The sequence below is a fragment of the Colossoma macropomum genome, unplaced genomic scaffold (assembly GCF_904425465.1).
Source record: "Colossoma macropomum unplaced genomic scaffold, Colossoma_macropomum, whole genome shotgun sequence".
Classification (NCBI taxonomy): Eukaryota; Metazoa; Chordata; class Actinopteri; order Characiformes; family Serrasalmidae; genus Colossoma; species Colossoma macropomum.
In genome coordinates, this window is record NW_023494806.1 from 29,467,324 (window position 1) to 29,487,574 (window position 20,251).

At 43.8% G+C, this 20,251-nt stretch overlaps 1 protein-coding gene across 4 annotated transcripts in view; it reads right to left on the reverse strand.

The window, feature by feature from the left end:
• Positions 1-19,631, reverse strand: part of golga3 (golgin A3) — a 28,523-nt gene extending 8,892 nt beyond the window's left edge. Inside the window, exons 1-17 of one of the 4 annotated variants that reach the window (XM_036598234.1) lie at positions 19,568-19,631; positions 18,430-18,682; positions 15,748-15,957; positions 12,995-13,104; positions 10,699-11,378; positions 10,422-10,533; positions 9,599-9,905; positions 8,149-8,351; positions 6,727-6,864; positions 5,783-5,944; positions 5,115-5,483; positions 4,150-4,227; positions 3,284-3,547; positions 2,485-2,579; positions 1,598-1,814; positions 1,257-1,400; positions 674-871 (exon numbers count right to left, since the gene is read on the reverse strand). In XM_036598234.1, the coding sequence (XP_036454127.1) occupies positions 674-871; positions 1,257-1,400; positions 1,598-1,814; positions 2,485-2,579; positions 3,284-3,547; positions 4,150-4,227; positions 5,115-5,483; positions 5,783-5,944; positions 6,727-6,864; positions 8,149-8,351; positions 9,599-9,905; positions 10,422-10,533; positions 10,699-11,378; positions 12,995-13,104; positions 15,748-15,957; positions 18,430-18,565 (3,423 nt within the window). In that variant the 5' untranslated portion in view covers positions 18,566-18,682; positions 19,568-19,631. Of the gene's footprint in view, positions 1-673; positions 872-1,256; positions 1,401-1,597; positions 1,815-2,484; positions 2,580-3,283; positions 3,548-4,149; positions 4,228-5,114; positions 5,484-5,782; positions 5,945-6,726; positions 6,865-8,148; positions 8,352-9,598; positions 9,906-10,421; positions 10,534-10,698; positions 11,379-12,994; positions 13,108-15,747; positions 15,958-18,429; positions 18,683-18,872; positions 19,473-19,567 lie in introns of those variants that run through there. The other 3 variants (XM_036598230.1, XM_036598232.1, XM_036598231.1) reach the window with 3 other exon arrangements.
• Between the last annotated feature and the right edge of the window lie 620 nt (positions 19,632-20,251).

The following is a 20,251-nucleotide window of genomic DNA, read 5'->3' on the forward strand; positions in this document are numbered from 1 at the left end:
GAGGAAACCAGGTTTCATTCTAGAAAGCAACTGAAATAAAGGATCCCCACCAATCGCACAATTAAGCTTAATCAGTTTGCTGAAAACTGCCCGTTAGTTTAAAATCTGTATGTAGAAAATGTCACTAATTTTGGCACAAATAGTTACACTTGTGATGTATGTTTGTCTATAAATAAACCAAAATAACCAAACACTTTCTTAGAACGGTCTTCTATATAAAAATGCAGCTATTTTTTTCTGTGCAATATTTACAGTGTTCTTATCACTTGAGCACTTTATCACTATTCACCAATGTCAAGTTCACATTTCCTGTTACACTGTGTAATAATACTGTCACTGAGAATAATGTGCAATATTTCTTATATTTCTTATATACATATATATTTTTTTCCCCGCTCTCTCTATTGTGTGTTTTATGCCTGTCCATGTTGTCCAGTTTGTCTATGTGCCTTTATGTTACATTTACGCATCTTTCTGCACATCAGAGTTGGAGAAACAATCTCGTTAAGCTGCGCAGTGCTTGTTGTACAGTCTGAATGACAATAAAGTTCACTTTGACTTTGAATTGAAATGAATTCAATGTGTTTAATATGTTTGGTTATTGCAAACTGGCGAAGTTAAAAAATATCCCCAAGCTTCTCTCTGCAGTTTAACAGCCTGTGGAGTTTGTGACCTGCAGGTTGAGCTGGACCAGGTCCGCCTCCCTCTTGGCCAGAGCCGTCTCCAGGATGTTAGCGTGCTCCCGCAGTGCATTGTGGGATTGCCCCAGTCCAGCCAGCTTCCCTTTCTCGTGCTCCAGCTCCAGCGCCAGCTTCTTATTCGCCTCCTCCAGGCGGCGGATCCGCTTCTTAAAACAGCGCGACTCCTGAAGCTGCAGGCGCAAAGGGAGGACAGACAGGTCAGTCGAAAGAGAGAAAGACATAAAAAATGAAAGAGAGAGAGAGAGCGAGAGAGAGAACAGAGAGGGAGAGGGAGAGAACAGGGAGGGAGAGGGAGAGAGCGAGAGCAAGAGAGAGAGACAGAAAGAGAACAGAGAGGGAGAGAGAGAGAGAGAGAGAGAAAGAAAGAGAACAGAGAGAGAGAGAGAGAGAGAGAGAGAGAGAAAGAAAGAGAACAGAGAGAGAGAGAGAGAGAAAGAAAGAGAACAGAGAGAGAGAGAGAGAGAGAGAGAGAGAGTGCAAGAGAGTGAGCGAGTGAGTGAGAGAGTGAGAGAGAGAGAGAGAGAGAGAGAGAGAGAGCGAGAGAGAGAGCTCCACCTCGTCCTCGAGCTCCAGCACTTTCTCCTGGTACTCCTCCAGCTCAGCACTGGTCAGACTGATGACCTCCTGCAGCTCCTTCTCCAGCAGAGCTTTACTGTGCAGAACAGCCTTCAGCTCCGCCTGCAGAGACTCCAGCTTCACCTGAGAGTTACATCATCACAGAGCATCAGTACCTCAACTACCTCAACATCAGTACCACACTGATCAACTCCATCAGCATCAGTAAAGCTCTGATAATGATAACTGATAACTGCTCATCACAGATACAGCAGATTCTCATTACGTCTCTGTAACCAGTCAAATCAGCAGGTCAGTCAGATTATCTGAGCACCGTTTACCTGCAGAGCCTGATTGTTTCCCCCCTCGTCCACCTGAGCTCGGAGCTTGACCAGTTCTGCCTCGGCCGTTTCTTTTTCGGTGAGCGCCTCCTGCAGGCGGCGGCTCAGAATGCCCACTGCGTTCTCGTACGCCTTGTGCTTGGCCTTCATCTCCTTCTGAGCGCTCGTCAGATCCGTCCCCAGCCTCTTCATCCTCACCTTCTGCTCTGAGATCGCCCTGGAGGAGGACAGGGGACAGAAAACGACTGCCTCAAACATCACAACAGTTATCAGTGCATCAACCTAACGCTGTGCCCACTTCACCACTTTCATTATTAGTACTAACTTACACTCAAAGAGTGGGCAAAACAGACACTTTGGTCCAAAAAAAAGTCAAAATCCTGACAATTGTGCCCAAAAAACTGGAAAAATCAAAAATATGTTTTATGTTTCCATATTTTAAACACGTCTATAATAACTTCACAAATGATTTCACTGGTAATGAGAATAAAAAATTAAATCAAATTCCACAACAAAAATAAATCAATTTACATCAATGTACAGTGAAAGAAATAAAATCCAGCAGCTGGATTTAATTTTCAGCCCATCACTATTTTCTAAGTTAGGAAAGCCCAGTTAGCATGACCTCATTTCGATAATGCTAACAGGGCCCTGCTGGACATTCAAAACTAGGATTGTTATCATTTTTGAATGAATGAATGGATGAATGGATGGATAGATGGATTGATAATTCATGATGGAGCATTTGAATAGTGCTGACAGGATCCTTTTGCTTTATGGATGCTTTACATCCATTATTAGCTTTATCAGCATTTTTGGATGGATGGATGGATGAATGAATTAATGTATGGATGAATGGATGAATAGATAAGCGCCGCGTCACTCACTTCTTGGCCTCCTCCTGCATCTGCTCCAGCTTCTTCTTCAGCGCCTCGTTCTCCTCCGTCACAGCGTTCAGCTGACTGTGATCGAACTGAAGAGACTGAAGAGGAAACAAACTCAGGCTCTCATACCGACCATCTTTTCACCCTTTGCACCTTCATTTTAACCCCTCACCCTTCGGTAGTTACGAACGAGAGGAACTGAACTGGGGATTCTTAAAACGGACCTTTAGGCTGGATTTACACTGTGAAACTGTCACGCAGCTTTAGTTACTTTAGAAACCTACATGAAACTAATCTGCACTCGATTTGCGTTATTTTTAGTGTCCTGCAACTCGTCTGATAACACGTCACAGGATCAGACGAATGACATCATTTCAGACCTCTGATTTCACCAGATTAATAGCCAAGACAAAAAAATAAAAGATGGTTTACTGGACAGATGAACAGAAGGTCCTGACTGACTCAAGGCTGCCAGCTTTTCATTCTGAGCCACAAAAACAAACGAATTTCTCAAAGTTAACATTTCTCTAAGCAGCTGCATTAACTAGCCAGCTAACGCTAACGCTAACAGCTGCTTAAACAGCTGCTCGCGCCAGCGTTTATTCTTTTTAGCTGCCATCATGATTTACGTAGCTGGACTCGTTTTCTGCTCTCTTGCTGGCGTCTTCTAATTATATATTAAAAAAAGTGCAGCTTCACTGAAGTGATTCAAAGCCTATTACATGTTATTAACAGGATAATAACAATAACAGGCTACAGTGACTGCAGCCTACAGGCTACAGGTCTGTGAAGGTGTCTGTACCTGCAGCTGTGTGTCCAGCTGATCTCTCTCCGTCTGTACGGTCTGTAGATGCTGCTCCAGGCTGCTCATCTGCTGCTGTACTCTCTGCACCTCCTGCAGGAGGCGCTGCTGCTCCTGCTCTCCGCTGGCCTTCTCTCCCTGCAGCTTCAGCACCTCCTCCTTCAGCTCCTTCACCTCTGCAGCCAGACGCTTCTTAGACGCCTTCAGCTCCGAGATCAGCTGCTCTTTGGAGCTGGCGTCACGCCTGTACGCCTCCACCATCACCTGCAGGGGGAGACAGAGAGCACAAATAACAGCAAAGTATTTACACGCACAATCATAAACTACAGTGGCTCAGCCAATCAGGCTTTAGAACCGTTTTAAAACTACAGCCAACAGCCATGAGAGGTGGGTGAGGCAGGTGTACATTATGAGACAGTCACATGACTACACGTCGGATAAGAAGCAGTTTGGATTCTGTTGTAGTGTGATAGGTAGTGGGAGGGGCTTCAGAGTGTGGGAGAGACTTAGAGCGAGTGGGTGTGGCCTGTTCAGGACAGAAAGAGTTTATAACAAGCTTGAGAACTGTGTTCTCTGGAGAGATGGAGCTCCAATACCTCTGAGAGGAGATGGAGTGATCCAGAACTGACCATCCACCATCATGCTCTCATGGCTGGATGTAATCAAATCCTCACAGCAGTGTTCTACCACAGGGGTCCCTAACTCTGGTCCTGGAGATTCACCTTCCTGTGGACTTTATTTTGACCCACAATCTGCCACAACTGCTCCAGAGTTATCTTCAGCAACAGTGGACAAGCTGGATCAGAAGCATTACTGTAGGGATATGGAGGGGGCAGCATGGGAGATGACCGTGTTGTGTTACATACCTTCTGCTGTGTGAACTGCTCCTTCAGTTTCTGCGCCTGTTTCTTCAAGGAGACGTTCTCCTGCTGTAAGGACTCAATCTAGAAGATGAAGGGAGAATAGAAAGTGAACAGTGGGTAGTTTGTCCATTTAAAAGGGTCAGGGTCACCTATGGCCGTGTTTATTCACTCCATTGTTTAACATATCGGTTCCTGCATTGGTGAACCAGACGTCCACCTCTGAAAGCTCCCTCACAGAGAGAGTCAGTACATGGTTATGAATACGCTGCCCGATTTCTGAGACACTGTTTTACGTCAGTTTTGAGAGGGTTTTGGTCTAAAATGTGATTTTAAAATCTATTCATGGTGGAGGGATACATGCAGGGTGCTCTGAGGCAAAATAGTCCCCAAAGAAAACTTAGTATTCAAGATTTTCCACTATTTTCCATCATCAACATTCCATATAAACTCAGAAGACTCGTGTATGTTCACTGGTGGTTTCAGATAATAAAATGGCTATTTTTGTGTTGTAGTCATGGCGACCCCTGGTTCCTATCACCACCACTGTAAAGACATCTGAGTCTGGACGTTTACATCTCAACCACTGAATTATGCAGAAATTTTGCTAAATTGGTGGAATTCCCCTTTGGAATTCCCCATAGTTCTCACTCTAAACTCAGGTTTTGAAATGTTAAGTGCTGCAGGGCTGGTTTCCCTGACCTGTATTATGCCTAGTGCTGGACTTCTCCATTCAGAATGCTGTGTGGTCCCAGGCTAGGCTTAATCTCTGTCCAGGAAACTGACCATGACCTTGCTCTGACTTATAAACAGCTCTGTCCACAATTTTTAATTTGGTTTTGAAGATTGTTTGGCATCAGATTTCAATGGTTTCTGAACAGGTTCTGTCCTTCAGACGGCACTGGGGATTCTCCAAGATAGAAATGTTAACGGATGCATGTTAAAACACTCCTCCCGCCTCCTCCACTCACCTGGGTGGCCTTCACCTGCACTTCCTGCCTGAGCTGGTCCAACGTATCCGCGGCCGCCAGCACGTCCTCCCCGAGCCGCTCCGCACCCTCGTCCAGCTGGCTCTTCTCGGCCCGCGCCGCCTGCAGCGCCACCTCCAGGACGATTTTCTCATTGCGCAGGAAGTGCAGCTCGTCGTCCCGCGCGGACGAGTCGGCCTGCAGCTCCTGCAGCTGCGCCTCCAGCTCGGCATACCGAGCCTCCAGCAGCTGCAGCGCCTGATCCTTACCCTGCAGGCTCTCCTGAGTGGCCGTCAGCTGCTTCATCAGCTCCACGTGCTCGCGCTGGAACGAGGCCAGCTGGGCGTCCTTCTGAGAGAGAGCCACCTTAACCTGCAGAGAGAGAGGAACACATTCACTCATCTGCAAATCACGGACAACTGGACATGCTAATGTACCAGCGCGGGCCACTTTATTGGAAACACCTACCTTGTGTTTCCACTCACTGGCCACTTTATTTGAAACACCCATCTTGTACTTCCACTGACTGGCCATTTTATTAGAAACACCTACCTTGTGCTTCCACTCACTGGCCACTTTATTAGAAACACCTTCCTTGTTCTTCCACTAACTGGCCACTTTATCAGAAACACTGCTGATCTGGGATCTAACTGGTCTTTGTGTTTGTGTACCTGGTCCAGCTCTCTCTCCAGTGCCGTAGCCGTGTTGGCCATTTTCAGCAGCTGCTCTCGCTCCTCCTCAAACTCCTCCAGTTTGTGCTGGAGATCTTCCTCCACCATCGACTTTGCGTCCTGTATCTGCTGGATCGCCGCTTCCTGCGTCAGCATGTCCGCCTGGAGTCACAGAGGGGGCGGAGTCAGAGCATCATCCAGGGCAGAGAGAGACACAACAGGTGAAACTTCAGTGAAAGGCCAAGTTAATGTAAGGTGCTGCTTTACTGGCTGAGTCGGGTGTTTAAGCAATCTAAGCCTGATCACCTGCAAAACGGGGCCTGACCGATGCTTTAATAGGCAGATAAAATAGTCAGATATTAAGATTCACCTGCTTTACCGGTATCGCCAGGCATGTGATAATGACATTATTGATTTATAAAGATTTGCTCTCTGAGAGATCAACACTGTGATGATCTGTTTACACTTGGCATTAAAGGGCCCTTTAATGTAGTGCTGCTCAGTCCATACAGTCCATATACGGAAACTAAGCTCATACATTCACTGATTTTGTTATGTCAAAAAAACAGCCTACAGCAGTTTCACTCCACACACTGAAGTTATAAGGAGTGTTTCAGGGTGCTTTTCGAATGAGGCACAGCCAATCAAAACAGAGCTCATTAACATTTTGCCCCTAGTAATGTAACGCTAGAGGTCAAACATTTTTGTTCCAAGCAGTTTTGGAGCATTTCTATGGGTGGCTGCCACATTCAAACGATTTAGAAAAGCAAAAAAAATAGAGATTTTTTTTCAAGAGACTTTTTTTTGGTTTTTTTGTTGTTTTTTGGACCATGACGACACATAAACCCTAAAGCCACAGTAACAAAAACAGCCTGTTTTATTGTAAGAGATAAAAAGAGTAAAATGGTCCAGTACAAATGAACTACGAGTGTAAGCAGACGGACCTCTATGCTCTGCAGCTGGACGGCGATCCGCTCCTTCTCTTTAATGGAGCGATGTTTAGTCTCAGAGAGCTGATGAGACAGAGTGACGTTCTCCATCTTCAGATTCTCCAGCACGCCGATCTGAGTCATCTGACCCGCCTGGGACAAGAAAACAAATAAACAAAAATAAAGGGCATAAATAAATACAGATTCACAGCCTCTCACACAGGCAATGCATACGAGTACCTACAGCAGCGGATTATCAGAGCTAAACTGAACACGACTGACATTAAAACCAGTTTCTCCTTCTATGCTGAGTGTTAATTGTATGAGGTGATCATTTCTGGTCTTTTACACCAGAGGCCTTCAATCCACTCCTCACTTTTACAGCATTTACAGGTCAGATAATATCTTTAAAACACAGATGACCTGATTACCACAGGTTTTGTAAGGAAAAACAACCAAAGATGCTAACAGAGTGGTTCAGAGTGGTTTGGTGTGAAACGCTCTGTTCTAGAGAAACTTACAGTCAGAACTGTTCACAGTGGTGGTGATAGGAACCAGACGTCCACCTCTAAAAGCTCCTCACAGAAAGATATAACATGAAATGGTTATGAATTCACTGCCTGATGACTGAGACACTGTTTTATGATAGTTTTGATAAGATTATAGTCTTAAAATCTATTCACGGTGGAGGGATACATGCAGGGTGTATTGAGGCAAAATAGTCCCCAAAGAAACTTATTATTTCAGATTTTCCACTATTTTTCCATCATCAACATTCCATATAAACTCAGAAGACTCGTGTAGGTTCACTGGTGGTTTTGGATAGTAAATAAAATGTCTATATTTGTGTTGTAGTCATGGCGACCCCTGGTTCCTATCACCACCACTGTAAAGACATCTGAACCATTTCACACCAAACCACTCAGAGTCACTCTGTTTACATCTCACACACTGAATTATGCAGAAATATGAACAACAGGCTTGAACTACAGTCTAATAACAGGTTTAATGCATGTAAACAATATGAATAATAAAAAAAAAAATCCATATTTGCGCTTCTGTCTACAACTAGTATATACCCAAAATATGACTATATTCTACTCTGCTGTATTTTTTCTCCCACCTCTGCTGCTTTGTGGATTTTATCTGCCAGTCAGGGATGAAAAAAATCATTTTAATTCAGTTATTTCAGCTGGTGGCCTAAAACGGACCTCAAAACCGAAACACTTTGAAGCGGCTTAAGCTAAAACAATTTAGTTAATTCATCACGTGAATTGATTTTCTACTTGGAACTGATCCAGAACGGCCAGTCGGCCTGCAGACAGGCTCTAAACTCTTATAAGGATTTTCTAACCTGCTCCAGGCCTGTTTCACTGGATCTGTATTAAACCCGATCCAGTGGTTCGGTACCGTCTCTACCCTTGTGGGCCTCCGTACCTGCATGTTGGCCATCTGAGTCTGCAGACGGACGCGCGCCTCCTGGGCGAGGGCCAGCTGCTGTTGGTACCAGCTGCGCAGCTGCTGCAGGGACTGCACCTCTGCCTGCGACGTCTGCAGACGGCTGTGGAGGGCGCTGCGCTCCGACTGGACCTGCTGCAGCTGGGCCTGCAGGCCGCTCAGCTGCTGACGCAGCTCACCCACTAAAACGGATGCACACAACAGACAGACAGACACACAGGAAATGAGCTCAGACAGTAACTACTGGAGTGCATCACTGTGAAAACTATTCTTTTCTGAAAACGTTCTTAAAGAGAATCAAACGTCCGCAAATTTCCTCCACTTTGCTCCAAATGTACATGATCTGCACTGGAGCTACGAGGCTAATGTAGCTAACGAGTAACGGAAGCTCATAGTGGCAGCAGACGGGGGTTCGATTCCCCGTCCGGGAAGCACTGCACACTATACCCATTAGAGTCCTTGGGAAAGACTCCTAACTCTACATGTGCCACATCTGTAACACGATCAAACTGTACGTCGCTCTGGATAAGTGTGTCTGACAAATACCGCAAATGTTAGTCACTCACAGTAAACAGTAGCGCTTGTTTCCTCTTAAAATGCTTTCACACTAGAATTAAAAGGTGGTTTGATTAGAGTTTGATCTACTTTATTCATGGACAAAGGCTGTGGCAATTCACTGTTGATATGAAAAATCTTGACCAGCACTGCCTGACCTTTGGATTATCCAAGTACCTCTTTGTATTATGAGATACAGCATATCAGACACAAACAAACTCAAAAGTCCACTTTAAAATGCACTGTAACGTCTTATTCTATGGGCGTCGCTATATTGAAGTGAGGACTCAAAGCTCTTGGGAGAGACTGACTCTCCAAGTAGGAATTATGAGTTGGAAATCTAAAACGTCCTGGTTATGACTGTTGCATTATGTAAACTCACTGGCTTTGTGCCAAATGTTTGTTCAAAAAAATGGTATATATGCTAATTGTTGGGGTATAAGCTTCCTCTAATTGTTAGCTACATTAGCCTCGTAGCTCCAGTGCTCAAACTAATGAAGATAAATATGTCCTGCCTGAGTAACTTCATTCGAAATAAAGGAGAAAATTCCGTTTACTAGATTCGCAAAATTACAGGTTTAAGGTTAACATAACTTGGAACTTATGTAATTTACCTGGACACACTTTGGAGATTTGGAGCTTTGGAGATATAAATGAGCACATTCAGCATTTTTTAAACTTTTTTTTTTTTTGAGGTTGCTTCAAAAGGAATATTACACCAAAAGTAATGCTAATGTGGCTAACAATCAATAAAAGTGAATTGGGTCCAGTTAGCATGATTTCATCCGCCTTTTGCTAACACGCCCATACTAGCTTCCATCCATCATTTTCACCACCAGCATGCTGGGGTGGAGTTTCCCTTCAAGCTCCTGACCTGTGTTGTCTTTGGAGGTCATGCTCTGCTGCATCTCCTCCACCCTTCCCATCAGCCTCTGGTACTGCTCCTCAGCGACCTGCAGGTCGTTGCCTAGCGACGTGAGGCTGGCATTCTTGTCCTCCAGCTGGGTCTGCAGGTCGGTCATAGCGCGCTCCAGCGTGGAGCAGTCGGCCCGTAGAGTGGACACCTCAGAGGCCAGAGCGCTCTGGCGCTCCACGCTGACCCGAGCCTCTTCAGTCTGAGCCTGCAGCTGAGCGTTGACCGCCGCTAACTGAGCCTGGAGCTCCGTCTTCTCCTTCAGAGCCTGCAGGGGGCAGCAAACAGGTTTTATTCTCCATATGTTATTATATATTTATTCTCTATATAACATCACTGCTGTGAAAAACTCATATCTCCACAATGATAACTTCATAAGACAAAACAAAAACGTTCATAACTTTGATTTTTATCTCACTAGTATGTAACTACTATGAATTACACAGCATCAACCATAAATTACTCAACATTCACTATGAATTATATGGTATCTACTATGAACAATTCAGAAACTACTACTAATTATTCAGTACCTTAAATGAATTATTCACTATAAATTACTTAATAACTATTATCAATTATTCAGCATTTACTCTGAATTATTCAGTATTTACTTTGAATTACTCAATAACTATTATATATTATTCAGTATTAACTGCTTTACTCAATAACTACTATGAATTATTCAGTATTCACTATTAATAACTCAGTAACTACTATGAATTATTCAGTATTTACTATAAATTACTCAGTAACAGCTATGAATAATAAAATTTCAGTGTACCTGATTGGCCTCTGAGGAGAGAGACTCCAGCTGCCCCTCCAGTCTCATTTTCTCCTTCAGCACCTGCAGCATCTCATCATGGGTTCCCATCACTGAGCTTCCATACGAGACACTAATGACCAACACAAACACCGTGAAACACTGAACTACACAAACACAGCACAGTTCAGATTCATCTACAATATAAGACCAGAATAAAAACATTCAGACCCACATTAAAAATGTTCTTTATTTTTACGCTGGAACTATGAGGCCAATGTAACGTAATGTACAGTACCTGCTGGAGAAGCTGTCTCTACGGCTGCGAGGCTCTGTTCCCTCCCTCTCCTGCTCCAACTCCATCAGCTGCTGCTGCTCCTCGCTGGCCGCCTGCAGGACGTCCCTCAGCGGGGGGAACTGACCCACCGCCTCCGCCGCCACCTCCCGGCCCTCCACCGTGTACGGCGCCGCCGTCCTGCTGGCCGCTAGCGCCAGCGCGCCGTACGGAGCGGAGGCGCTGCTGTAGGAGGAGCTGTCGCTGTCGTTTCCATCCACCTCTGACACGTTGTCCCGGATCGTCCGGGTCGACTCCAGAGGGGCGTCGGGTCCGGAGCTCACGCTGATTTCCGAAACCATGGAGACGGAGCTGACGGCGGACTGGACCGAGCCAAACGAGGTTTCAGCGGAAACGGAAACGCCAGTATTCGCCGTCTCCGAGGCTTTGCCGTCTGGTTCCGGTGTCCGGTAGTCCGCCAGAGAGTGGATCTTGTTGGACCTGGTCGATTTGGACTTCCTGTCTTTGGCGGGCGGGATTCCCCCCAGGCTGCCCAGTTTGGGCCCGCGGGGGACGCTGGTGCGCAGGAAGGAGTACTCCGTCGTCATGGCGACGGCATTGGCCCTCGGAAGACCCTCGGGGTGCAGCATGAGCTCTGGGTCCAGAGTGCTGAAGGGACGGGACTTCGCAGTCGAGCGATGAGACTACAGAGAGAGAGAGAGAGAGAGAGAGAGAGAGAGAGAGAGAGAGAGAGAAAAGAGAGAGAGAGATAGATAGAGAGAGAGAGATAGATAGAGAGAGAGAGAGAGACAGGAAGAGAGAGAGAGAGACAGGAAGAGAGAGAGAGAGACAGACAAAGAGGAAGCGAGGAGAGGAGAGAGAGAGAGGAAGCAAGAGAGATACAGAGAGAGAGACAGAGAGACAGAGGGGGGGAGAGAGAGAGAGAGAGAGAGAGAGAGAGAGAGAGAGAGAGAGAGAGACACTGCATTCATATCCTAGCAGAACACAATTTTACACTAAGTTTATTTTGAATTTATTAATTTAATAATAATTAACTTAATCAATTTTATATTTACGTTTATTTTAAAAGTGTCGTCGTAGTTTTCTTTTTTAGACACATCTCACCCAGTCTGAAGCGAGCTAACTAGCGAGCTTGCTAAGTACCTAGCTTGTAACCCACTAGCCAGAAAACTGCTAAGCTTGTAACTACCTAGCTAGCTTATTACTCGGCTTGTTATTAGCTTGTTAGCTTGTTCCTCAGGTTGTAACTCGCTGGGTAATTTATTACTCTGCTTATAATCAGTTAGCTCACTTCCTGGCTTGTAACAGGCTGTTTCTTTGTTTATAACTAGCTAACCAGCTGTTGAATTGCTTTGTAATTCAACATCTATTTAGCTAAAATATCTGGTGTTTTGCTAGTAGCTGGTTTCAGATGGTATAAGCTGGTCTTTGGTCAACTAGCTAAACCATCAAACTCAAACAAAAAGCTGTTTTGGTAGTTTTTTCTAACTGGCAACTCAGTGCATCCTCTGGTTTGTTACTAGCTAGCTAGTGTGTTATGAAGGTGTAACTAGTTTGCCAGCTACTTTATCAACGTGTTGGGCAGCAGGTTAGCCACCTTGTAAAGAGCTGGTTAATGATACAGGAAAAGTTCCCTCGATTCGGAATAACAACACTTCAGCTTGTATGTGGAGACGACCACAAAAGTAAATAAAAAAAATAATGAAAATAAATAATAAATGACTAAAACACCAGAGATGCTCCTGAATGCGCTTCACATCAATCAAAATCTGGGGCCTTGTTAAATATTCAAAGCTTTTCAGAGCGGAGACGGGCCGGGGGAGGATCATCTGAAAAGCTGCTTCAGAAATAACAAAAGCCAGCGTGACTGTCACTCAGTGACTCACACAATCCCTCCGTCAAGCTTTTACAGACACCCAAAAAAGGGTGACAGTGAGTCAAAATGGACTTATAAAATGCTACAATGGAATAAACTCCAGTAAGAGAACTGTTATCTAGATCTCATTTACCTCAAAGTATCTGCTCCCTAAGACCTTCCACTCTTTAAACTGCGGAATAACGTCTGTCTGAAGAGCGTCAGATTCCTGATTCTGTTCCCTTGATGATAACTGATGTTCATAAGCTTCCGTTACTTGTTGAGCTACATTAGTCTCGTAGTTTGGGTACAAAGCTATAAAGAAGCAAACTTCAGATACCAAACGTGTCTCTGATGCTGATGAACTACATCAAACAGGGAAATGGTTTAAGTCAGACTTCTATAGCTTTAAAATCAGTAGTAGTGTTTTATCTCCTGACTCACCCTCTCCTTGTGTCTCTGGACGCGGTACTGCTTGAGCTGCTCCTCCAGACGCCGGCGCGCCTCCAAACGGATCTTCTCCTCGTTCTCCATCTCCAGAGACGGTTCGCTCGCTGCTAGGAGAAACGCACACACCCTCAGCGCCGAGTCCACAGTCTTCTCCATCAGCACAGGCACAGCAGAGACATCGTCAATCAAGCCGTCAGCGTCCCGTCACTGTCTGGCTTCCCAACAACGACTAGATCAGAAAGCTAGACGGGCAGAGACGCCGTCGCTCTCAGACAGCCTGTTTGACGATGCCTCAGCTCTGCTTACTGATAAATCTGCATGCAGAACAGTCCAGACTCGACAGTAGCTGTGAGTCCCGAGTCACGTGATTAACGTTAGGAAAGAGTCAAACTCGTTACGCAACGATTCAAACGGTCTGACTCAGTTAGTCAGGATTAGTGCAGCACATTCAGCCAAACGTCTGTGGACCTGAACGCAGCCAAGAGCGGAAAAATTAGTCAGCAGGTCCCACAAAACAGTGATTCAACTCAACAGGTCAATTCTGAACTCAGTAAAGGAAGAGTTCGGCCAAAAATCCGGTTTACACAGCATCTTCCTCCCAAAACGGCGTCTGAGGTCTGCTCCTTTAGTGCCAGCAGTGGAGCTACAAGGCTAACGTAGCTAACAAGTAATGAAAACGTATGTAAACAGATTAGCATCACGCTAACTGTTTGCCCAGTCATCACACACTTCTCTCAAACTGTGTGGAGGTGTTCAGTGTCTCTAATAGACTTGATTATGTGGTTTCTGACACACTGTTATCTATAAACATGGACGAAAGTAAGTTAGCGTGATGCTAATCTGTTTACATACGTTTTCATTACTTGTTAGCTAAGTTAGCAACAGGCTAACTGCTTGCGAAATCATCACAAACTTCTCTCAAACTGTGTGAAGTGTTTATTAATCTCTAACAGACTTGATTATGTGGTTTCTGACACACTGTTATCTATAAACATGGACTAAAGTAAGTTAGCATGAAGCTAACCTGTTTACATACGTTTTTATTACTTATTAGCTAAGTTAGCTTCTCTCAAACTGTGTGAAGTGTTTATTAATCTCTAACAGACTTGATTATGTGGTTTCTGACGCACTGTTATCTATAAACATGGACTAAAGTAAGTTAGCATAGCTAAAAACAATAGCAACCACCTGGAATTGGGAATTTTGAAAAAAAGAAATCAGTATCAGCCGCAAACATTCAGGATCGCTGCTCGTCTAGAGGACAGAACCACATAAACAAGACTATTAGAGATTAAACACAAGCTTCCTGTTACCTGTTAGCCTCTCAGCTCCAGCTCTAAAATAAAGAACCAAACTCACGACGCCGAGTGTGTCTCGGCTTTCCCACAACATATGAGGTAAAGGAGTGATTTTCTGCCAAACTATTCCTTTAAATAAAGACACCGATTACAGGTGTGTGACAGAAATCCAGCCACGTTCATTCAAACTGCTTCCCAAAGCAAAAACACACAACCCACAAACCAGACAGACGTCTCTCTGACCAGAGAGGTTAAAGCGGAGGACGGCAGCACTCCTGCTAGAACCTCTTAACCTCAGGAGCTCAGGCACAATCAGAGAGTTCTAGAGCAGGAGATCAAATCACGGAAACCGGCCAGACGAGTCAAACTCGGGGTTAAAGCGACAGTTTGGTGGAAAATCAAATTTACAGTTTAGCCTCTGACCTGAAATGTAGCTGATCAGTCGAGACATGTTTGGCGTCTGTTCGCTTCTTTAGGTTTAGCGCTGTAGCTATGAGGCTACTGTAGATTACGAGTAAAGGAAGCTTTTCCCCACCGATTAGCATCGCAGGCCTAAACCATCACTCACTCGCCTTAAAGAGTGTGGAGGTGTTTAAGGGGGAAATCTGGCTAAAATAAAAAAAAAAAACGTAACCATGGTTACTTCTTATGTAAACACGTCTACTTACATCGAACAGTGGTGCTGCGATACGTCTCAGAGCGAAATATTCTGGTTTAAAAACTAGGAAACCCCCCTTCTGATGATGCATCTTGAAGGTGGGAAGGTTGAAAACCTACAATGTGTTTTTTCTCCTGCAAAAGAAGCTACACAGCTAAAGCTACTGCTGGGAAGCTGAATGCCTCATCGATATTTATTAGCCTATAGCAGCTCTACGAGTCGCATTATCCGATGGCGTTTTAGGGCCACCGTTAAAAAAATTTAAATAATAGACTTAGAGAAGTCGTAATATTTTGAGATTAAAGCTGTATTTTTTAGAATAAAATCTTAATATTTAGAGAATAAAGTTGTAATTTAATATACTGCAACTTTTCATGGTATTAATGCCACTTTAATGTCATAATTCTATGACTTTATTCTCGAAATATTTTGCAGTGCGACTTCCTGTCTCGAAGTCTACTTTTTACATTTTTCCCAATATTGGTATGACGTATTTGTGAAAAGCATGCTGGGTATGGTAGTGAGAGAACACTAAGGGGAGAAAACACAAACTGATGAGTGTGGACAGTATTGACCAGTTAGCTACTTATTAGCCTCGCAGCTCCAGTGCAAAGAAGCAAACGTCAGACACCAAACCTGTCTGGGCTGAAGGACCACATTTGGGGCAGGAGGGAAAACTGAAATTTTTGCTGAACTGTTCGTCTGAAGACAGGCAGGGTGAGGGTTGGTGGGGTGACTGGGGCGGTACGGGCGGGTCAGGGTGGGGGGGTTACTCAATGTCGTGTGCTTACACAATTCGGTCTCCTGCATTGGAATACTTAGTCTGAGTGACTGCAATGCGTCGCTCTTGTGAGCGGAGCCGTCTGGCTTCTCTAGGCTGTGAGGGAAAGAGGCCACACCTGGGTCGGGCCGGGCGCTGGTGGGGGGCCGTGCAGGGTCTCCTGCGGCTCCCGGAGGCTCCGACGCCTCGCCGTTCTCCAGCGGCTCTGCTCGGACATGACCTGCGGGAGAAATGGACACATTACATCAGCATAAGATAGAAAAATTATTTAGTCCAGGGCCCAGAGATAGAGTGGGCCCAAAAAAGTAGTTAGCCATTTGGCCCAAAGATAGAGTTAGCCTAAAACTGAGCTAGCCCACACAAACAGAATGAGTGCATAAACTGATGAGTGTGGACAATATTGACAAGTTAGCTATTTATTAGCCTTGTAGCTCCCGTGCAAAGAAGCAAACTTCAAACACCAAACATGTTAGCCCAAAACAGAGTTAGTCCAGGGGCCTAAAGACAGAGTTAGCCCAAAACAGATTTAGTCCAAGGGCCCGAAGAAAGAGTTAACCCAAAACACACTTAGTGCAGGGGCCCGAAGAAAGAGTTAACCCAAAACACAGTTAGTCCAGGGGCCCAAAGATAAAGCTAGCCCAAAAGAGAATTAGTCCAGGGACCTAAAGACAGAGTTAGGCCAAAACAGGGTTTCAGGGGCCCAAATGTAGAGTAAGCCTAAAAAAGTAGTTAGCTTCCTGGACCTAAAATAGATTAGACCAAAATTAAGCTAATCCATGGCCCAAAGATATAGTTAGCCATGAAAGTAGTTAGTCCAGTGGCCCAAAGATGTTTACCCAAAACAGATTCAAACCAGAGACCTGAAGATTGAATTAGCCCAAAACAAAGTTAGTCCAGGAGCCCAAAAATAAAGTTAGCCTAAAAATAGTTAGTTCAGTGGCCTGAAAAACAGATTAGCCCAAAACAAAGTCAGCTTGGGCCCAAAACACATTTAGTCAACGAGCTCAAAATTGGTCCAGTAGCTCTAAGATGGAGTTAGCCCAGACAGGAGTTAGACGAGGGGCCTGAAAATGGAGTCATCCCAAAAACAGAGCTAGCGCCGGGACATGAAGATAGCATTATCATAAATCAGAGATAGTCCAGCTCAAGGACACAGTTATACCAAAACAGAGTCAGCCCAGCGGCCTGAACACAGAGTTAGCAGAAAACAGTTAGACCAGGGTCCCCAGTATAGACTTAGAACAGCATTAGTCCAGGAGCTCCAGGGCCAAGAATGCTATAATAAGGCTAACATTAGATTAAGTAAAGAGCAAACGGAGCTCAGCTGGACTAGCGCACTTCTGTCTGATCCTAATCGTCTATCTCACTGCTTTGATCTTCTCCTCACAGTTCATGTGTAACTGAAGTTGTGTAACAGTCCACAGCTGTGAAAACACTCTGCCCTGAGTCTACAGAGCTAAGCAGTGTTCGCTCAAATACACTGTTACTGTTATTAACACTGTTATTACTATCATCCCCTTCACTATTATAAGGTAATAGTGTAATAGTGGTGAGCCTGACTGAAAGCTCATGCACTGGCAGGCTTTGTTTGCTGTTTGATGTCAGTGGCAACCTAAAACACTGTAATGTGGAATTTTACTCTCACTAAACTTTTCGTTTCTGTCTTGACAAACAAGTCAAACAGCCTGATCAGGTAAAAATGACAGTACAGAGGAAGGAGGGAAGTTAAGGCTGAGTAGCAGAAACAATCCAGCGTTTCACTCTGAGCTGATGTTTACGGTGACTGTCCTAACACGGAGAGTAAACAGAGGGCAGGACTCGTGACCTGCTGGACATTCATGCATACCGTATTTGCGCTGTAAGACAGTGCGGAGCATCTGTACAGGAAACAGTGGTCATTTATGCAATAACTTAACTGCTTAGCTGCACAGACGTCCACTAAACCCTAACTTATGCTTGGTTAAAGAGCCCAACTAGTTATTGTGGGTTATTTAATAAAACCATAACTCATTAAACAACGCGTTCCATTTGTTTACCCTCGGCGGTTTACTGATTTCAACTGTTTCCATCATTTCAAGCCAACAGATCTACCAGAAAATGTGTACGTAGCATGAAATGTTTAACTAGCATTCTGATAATGAAGTAGTTGATTTAATTTCATGAAAAGTCTGAATTAATTTGAAAATATACAAAACAAAATTATGAATAATTCAGTATCTACTATGATGAATTATTCAGTTTCTATCACAAACGACTCAGTATTAGCTATGAATTATCGTATCTACTACAATGAATTATTCAGTAACTACTACAAATTACTCAGTAACTACTAAAAATAATTCAGGAATTACTATAAATTATTCAGCGTCAACCACAAATTATTCAGCATGTATAACAAAATATTCATCATCTACTATGCATTACTTAGTAATTACTATAAATTAGTTATTATTTACTACAAAATATGTAATACCTACTATGAATTATTCAGCATCTACTACGTATTACTCAGTAACTACAACGACATATTCAGTACCTACAATGAATTATTCAGTATTTACTATAAATTGAATAGCTCCCTCTATAAATGACACTATTCAAACCAGATACAGTTAATAAGCTTAAAAGCAGTTTAGGCTTTTTTAATAATCCTCTGAAGGCAAATCTGAATCATATTCCGGTGGTCACTCACCATTGGGAATTTTCTCAGCGGCGGGTGAGTTTTCCGGCTCTCCAGGTTTGTGGGAGCCTACTGCGTTTAGGGCGGGGTCTTCAGTGGGTGGGGCCGGCTGAGGGGCCACGCTGGTTTCTGCTTTTCCATCCTCCATCTTTGAGTGAACTTATATGATGCCACACCGGCATCCATGGACAGAGGCAGGACTCTCGGGGTGGACGTTTCTCACCGCATGGCCGGCGGGGTTTAGATCCTGAAGTTACGATGAAACCTGGGAAATAAATGAAATAAATTATATGCAACACTTTCTTTGATTAAACTGTGCAAAGACTCACCTACACATAATTTAAAAAGTAAAAATGAGCAGAAAAAAATAGATATTTTAAAAAATACTTCTTTGAAAAAATAATAATGACATAAGATCAGAGTGAAAAGGATAAAAAAATGAGGGTAAAGCCCACCTAAAACTCACACTGTCAGAGCTTAAACCATAATAATTACAGATTGAGTTGAAGAAACTTAAAAAGCCCACAGAAAAGTAGCCTGGTCACTATTTCTCCAGTTCCAATCAGTCAAGACAGTCGTGTATCAGCCTGTCAGTAAGAATATGAACCTATAAAATCTCTAACACTTCTCAGCTCCACTGTGAAGGAGCAGAGGAGGCTCAGCGCATGAAGACTAAGCAGGAAAGACCAGCTAAAGCCGCAGCCTAACTACAGAAAGCCTGGGGCTGAAATAAGACCTCGGTCCAGGACAGCTGACCTAAACGAGCCCGGATGCTCGAGGAGACGATATCAGTCCCGAATAAGCGTTTAAAACACATTTAACCTTTAATGTCATGAGACACGGGAACAGCGCTCAGCTCCTCAGAACGATCCGCTCCACCTTAAACGGCGCAGCAGGCACTCTGGCGCCTCAGGCGTTACAATAACATCTGCTGCGCCGTTTAAGGTGGACTGGAAAATTCGCCTCCGGAGCGAGAGAGTAAGAGCCCGAGCACGGTTAGCATTAGCCTCCCTCACAGCTCGGCACCCCGACCCCACCGACACTCGGCCCAACTGCCCGCCGCACAGCGGCCAGAGCGCCGAGAGCAGCGGAGAAAAGCCGCCCAGCGCGTTTAAAGAGGCAAAAAACCAGCGCGGTAAAAAGGCCGAACCTGAAAATCTGCGCCGCAGCTACGTGGCTGTTTAGATCCCGGGACTTCAGCAGTCCGGCCGGAAACATCGGCCAGCGAAACCCGCACAACAAAGGTTCCGCCTACAGCAGGACGCTCACATCATTTAAATTACACGGTAAATCTAAATATACAAAAATATAAACATAACTTACAGAAATATATCTGAAATATGTTGACATTCACTGAGAAAAGATACTAAGGAATATATATATATATTAGTTTTAAACTATTTATTTACAAAAGAATGCAAAAAATATGGGAGGAAAAGAAATATTTAAATACAATTTAAATAAATATTTAAATAAGATATGAATATGTATATCCATACGCAATGAAATATATGATATGAAATATACTTTCCACCACTTTTTTAAACTGTATATTTCTGTATATTGTTACATTTATACTATTATTCCTTTACTTTTACATTTATTTTTAATAAAAAATTGGAAACAATTGAAAAAATTAGTGTAAAATAAATCTTTAAATGTATAGTGTATAAAATTCTTTAAATTCCTCATTTTTAAACATCTATTAAATGAAATAAATTTAATAATAATAGGTATTGTATACATTTGAAAATATAAGTATATGAATAAATACATTCAACTGTTCTACTGTTGGATATATATGTTATATTTCCTCATTTAAGTGTAAAAGTGT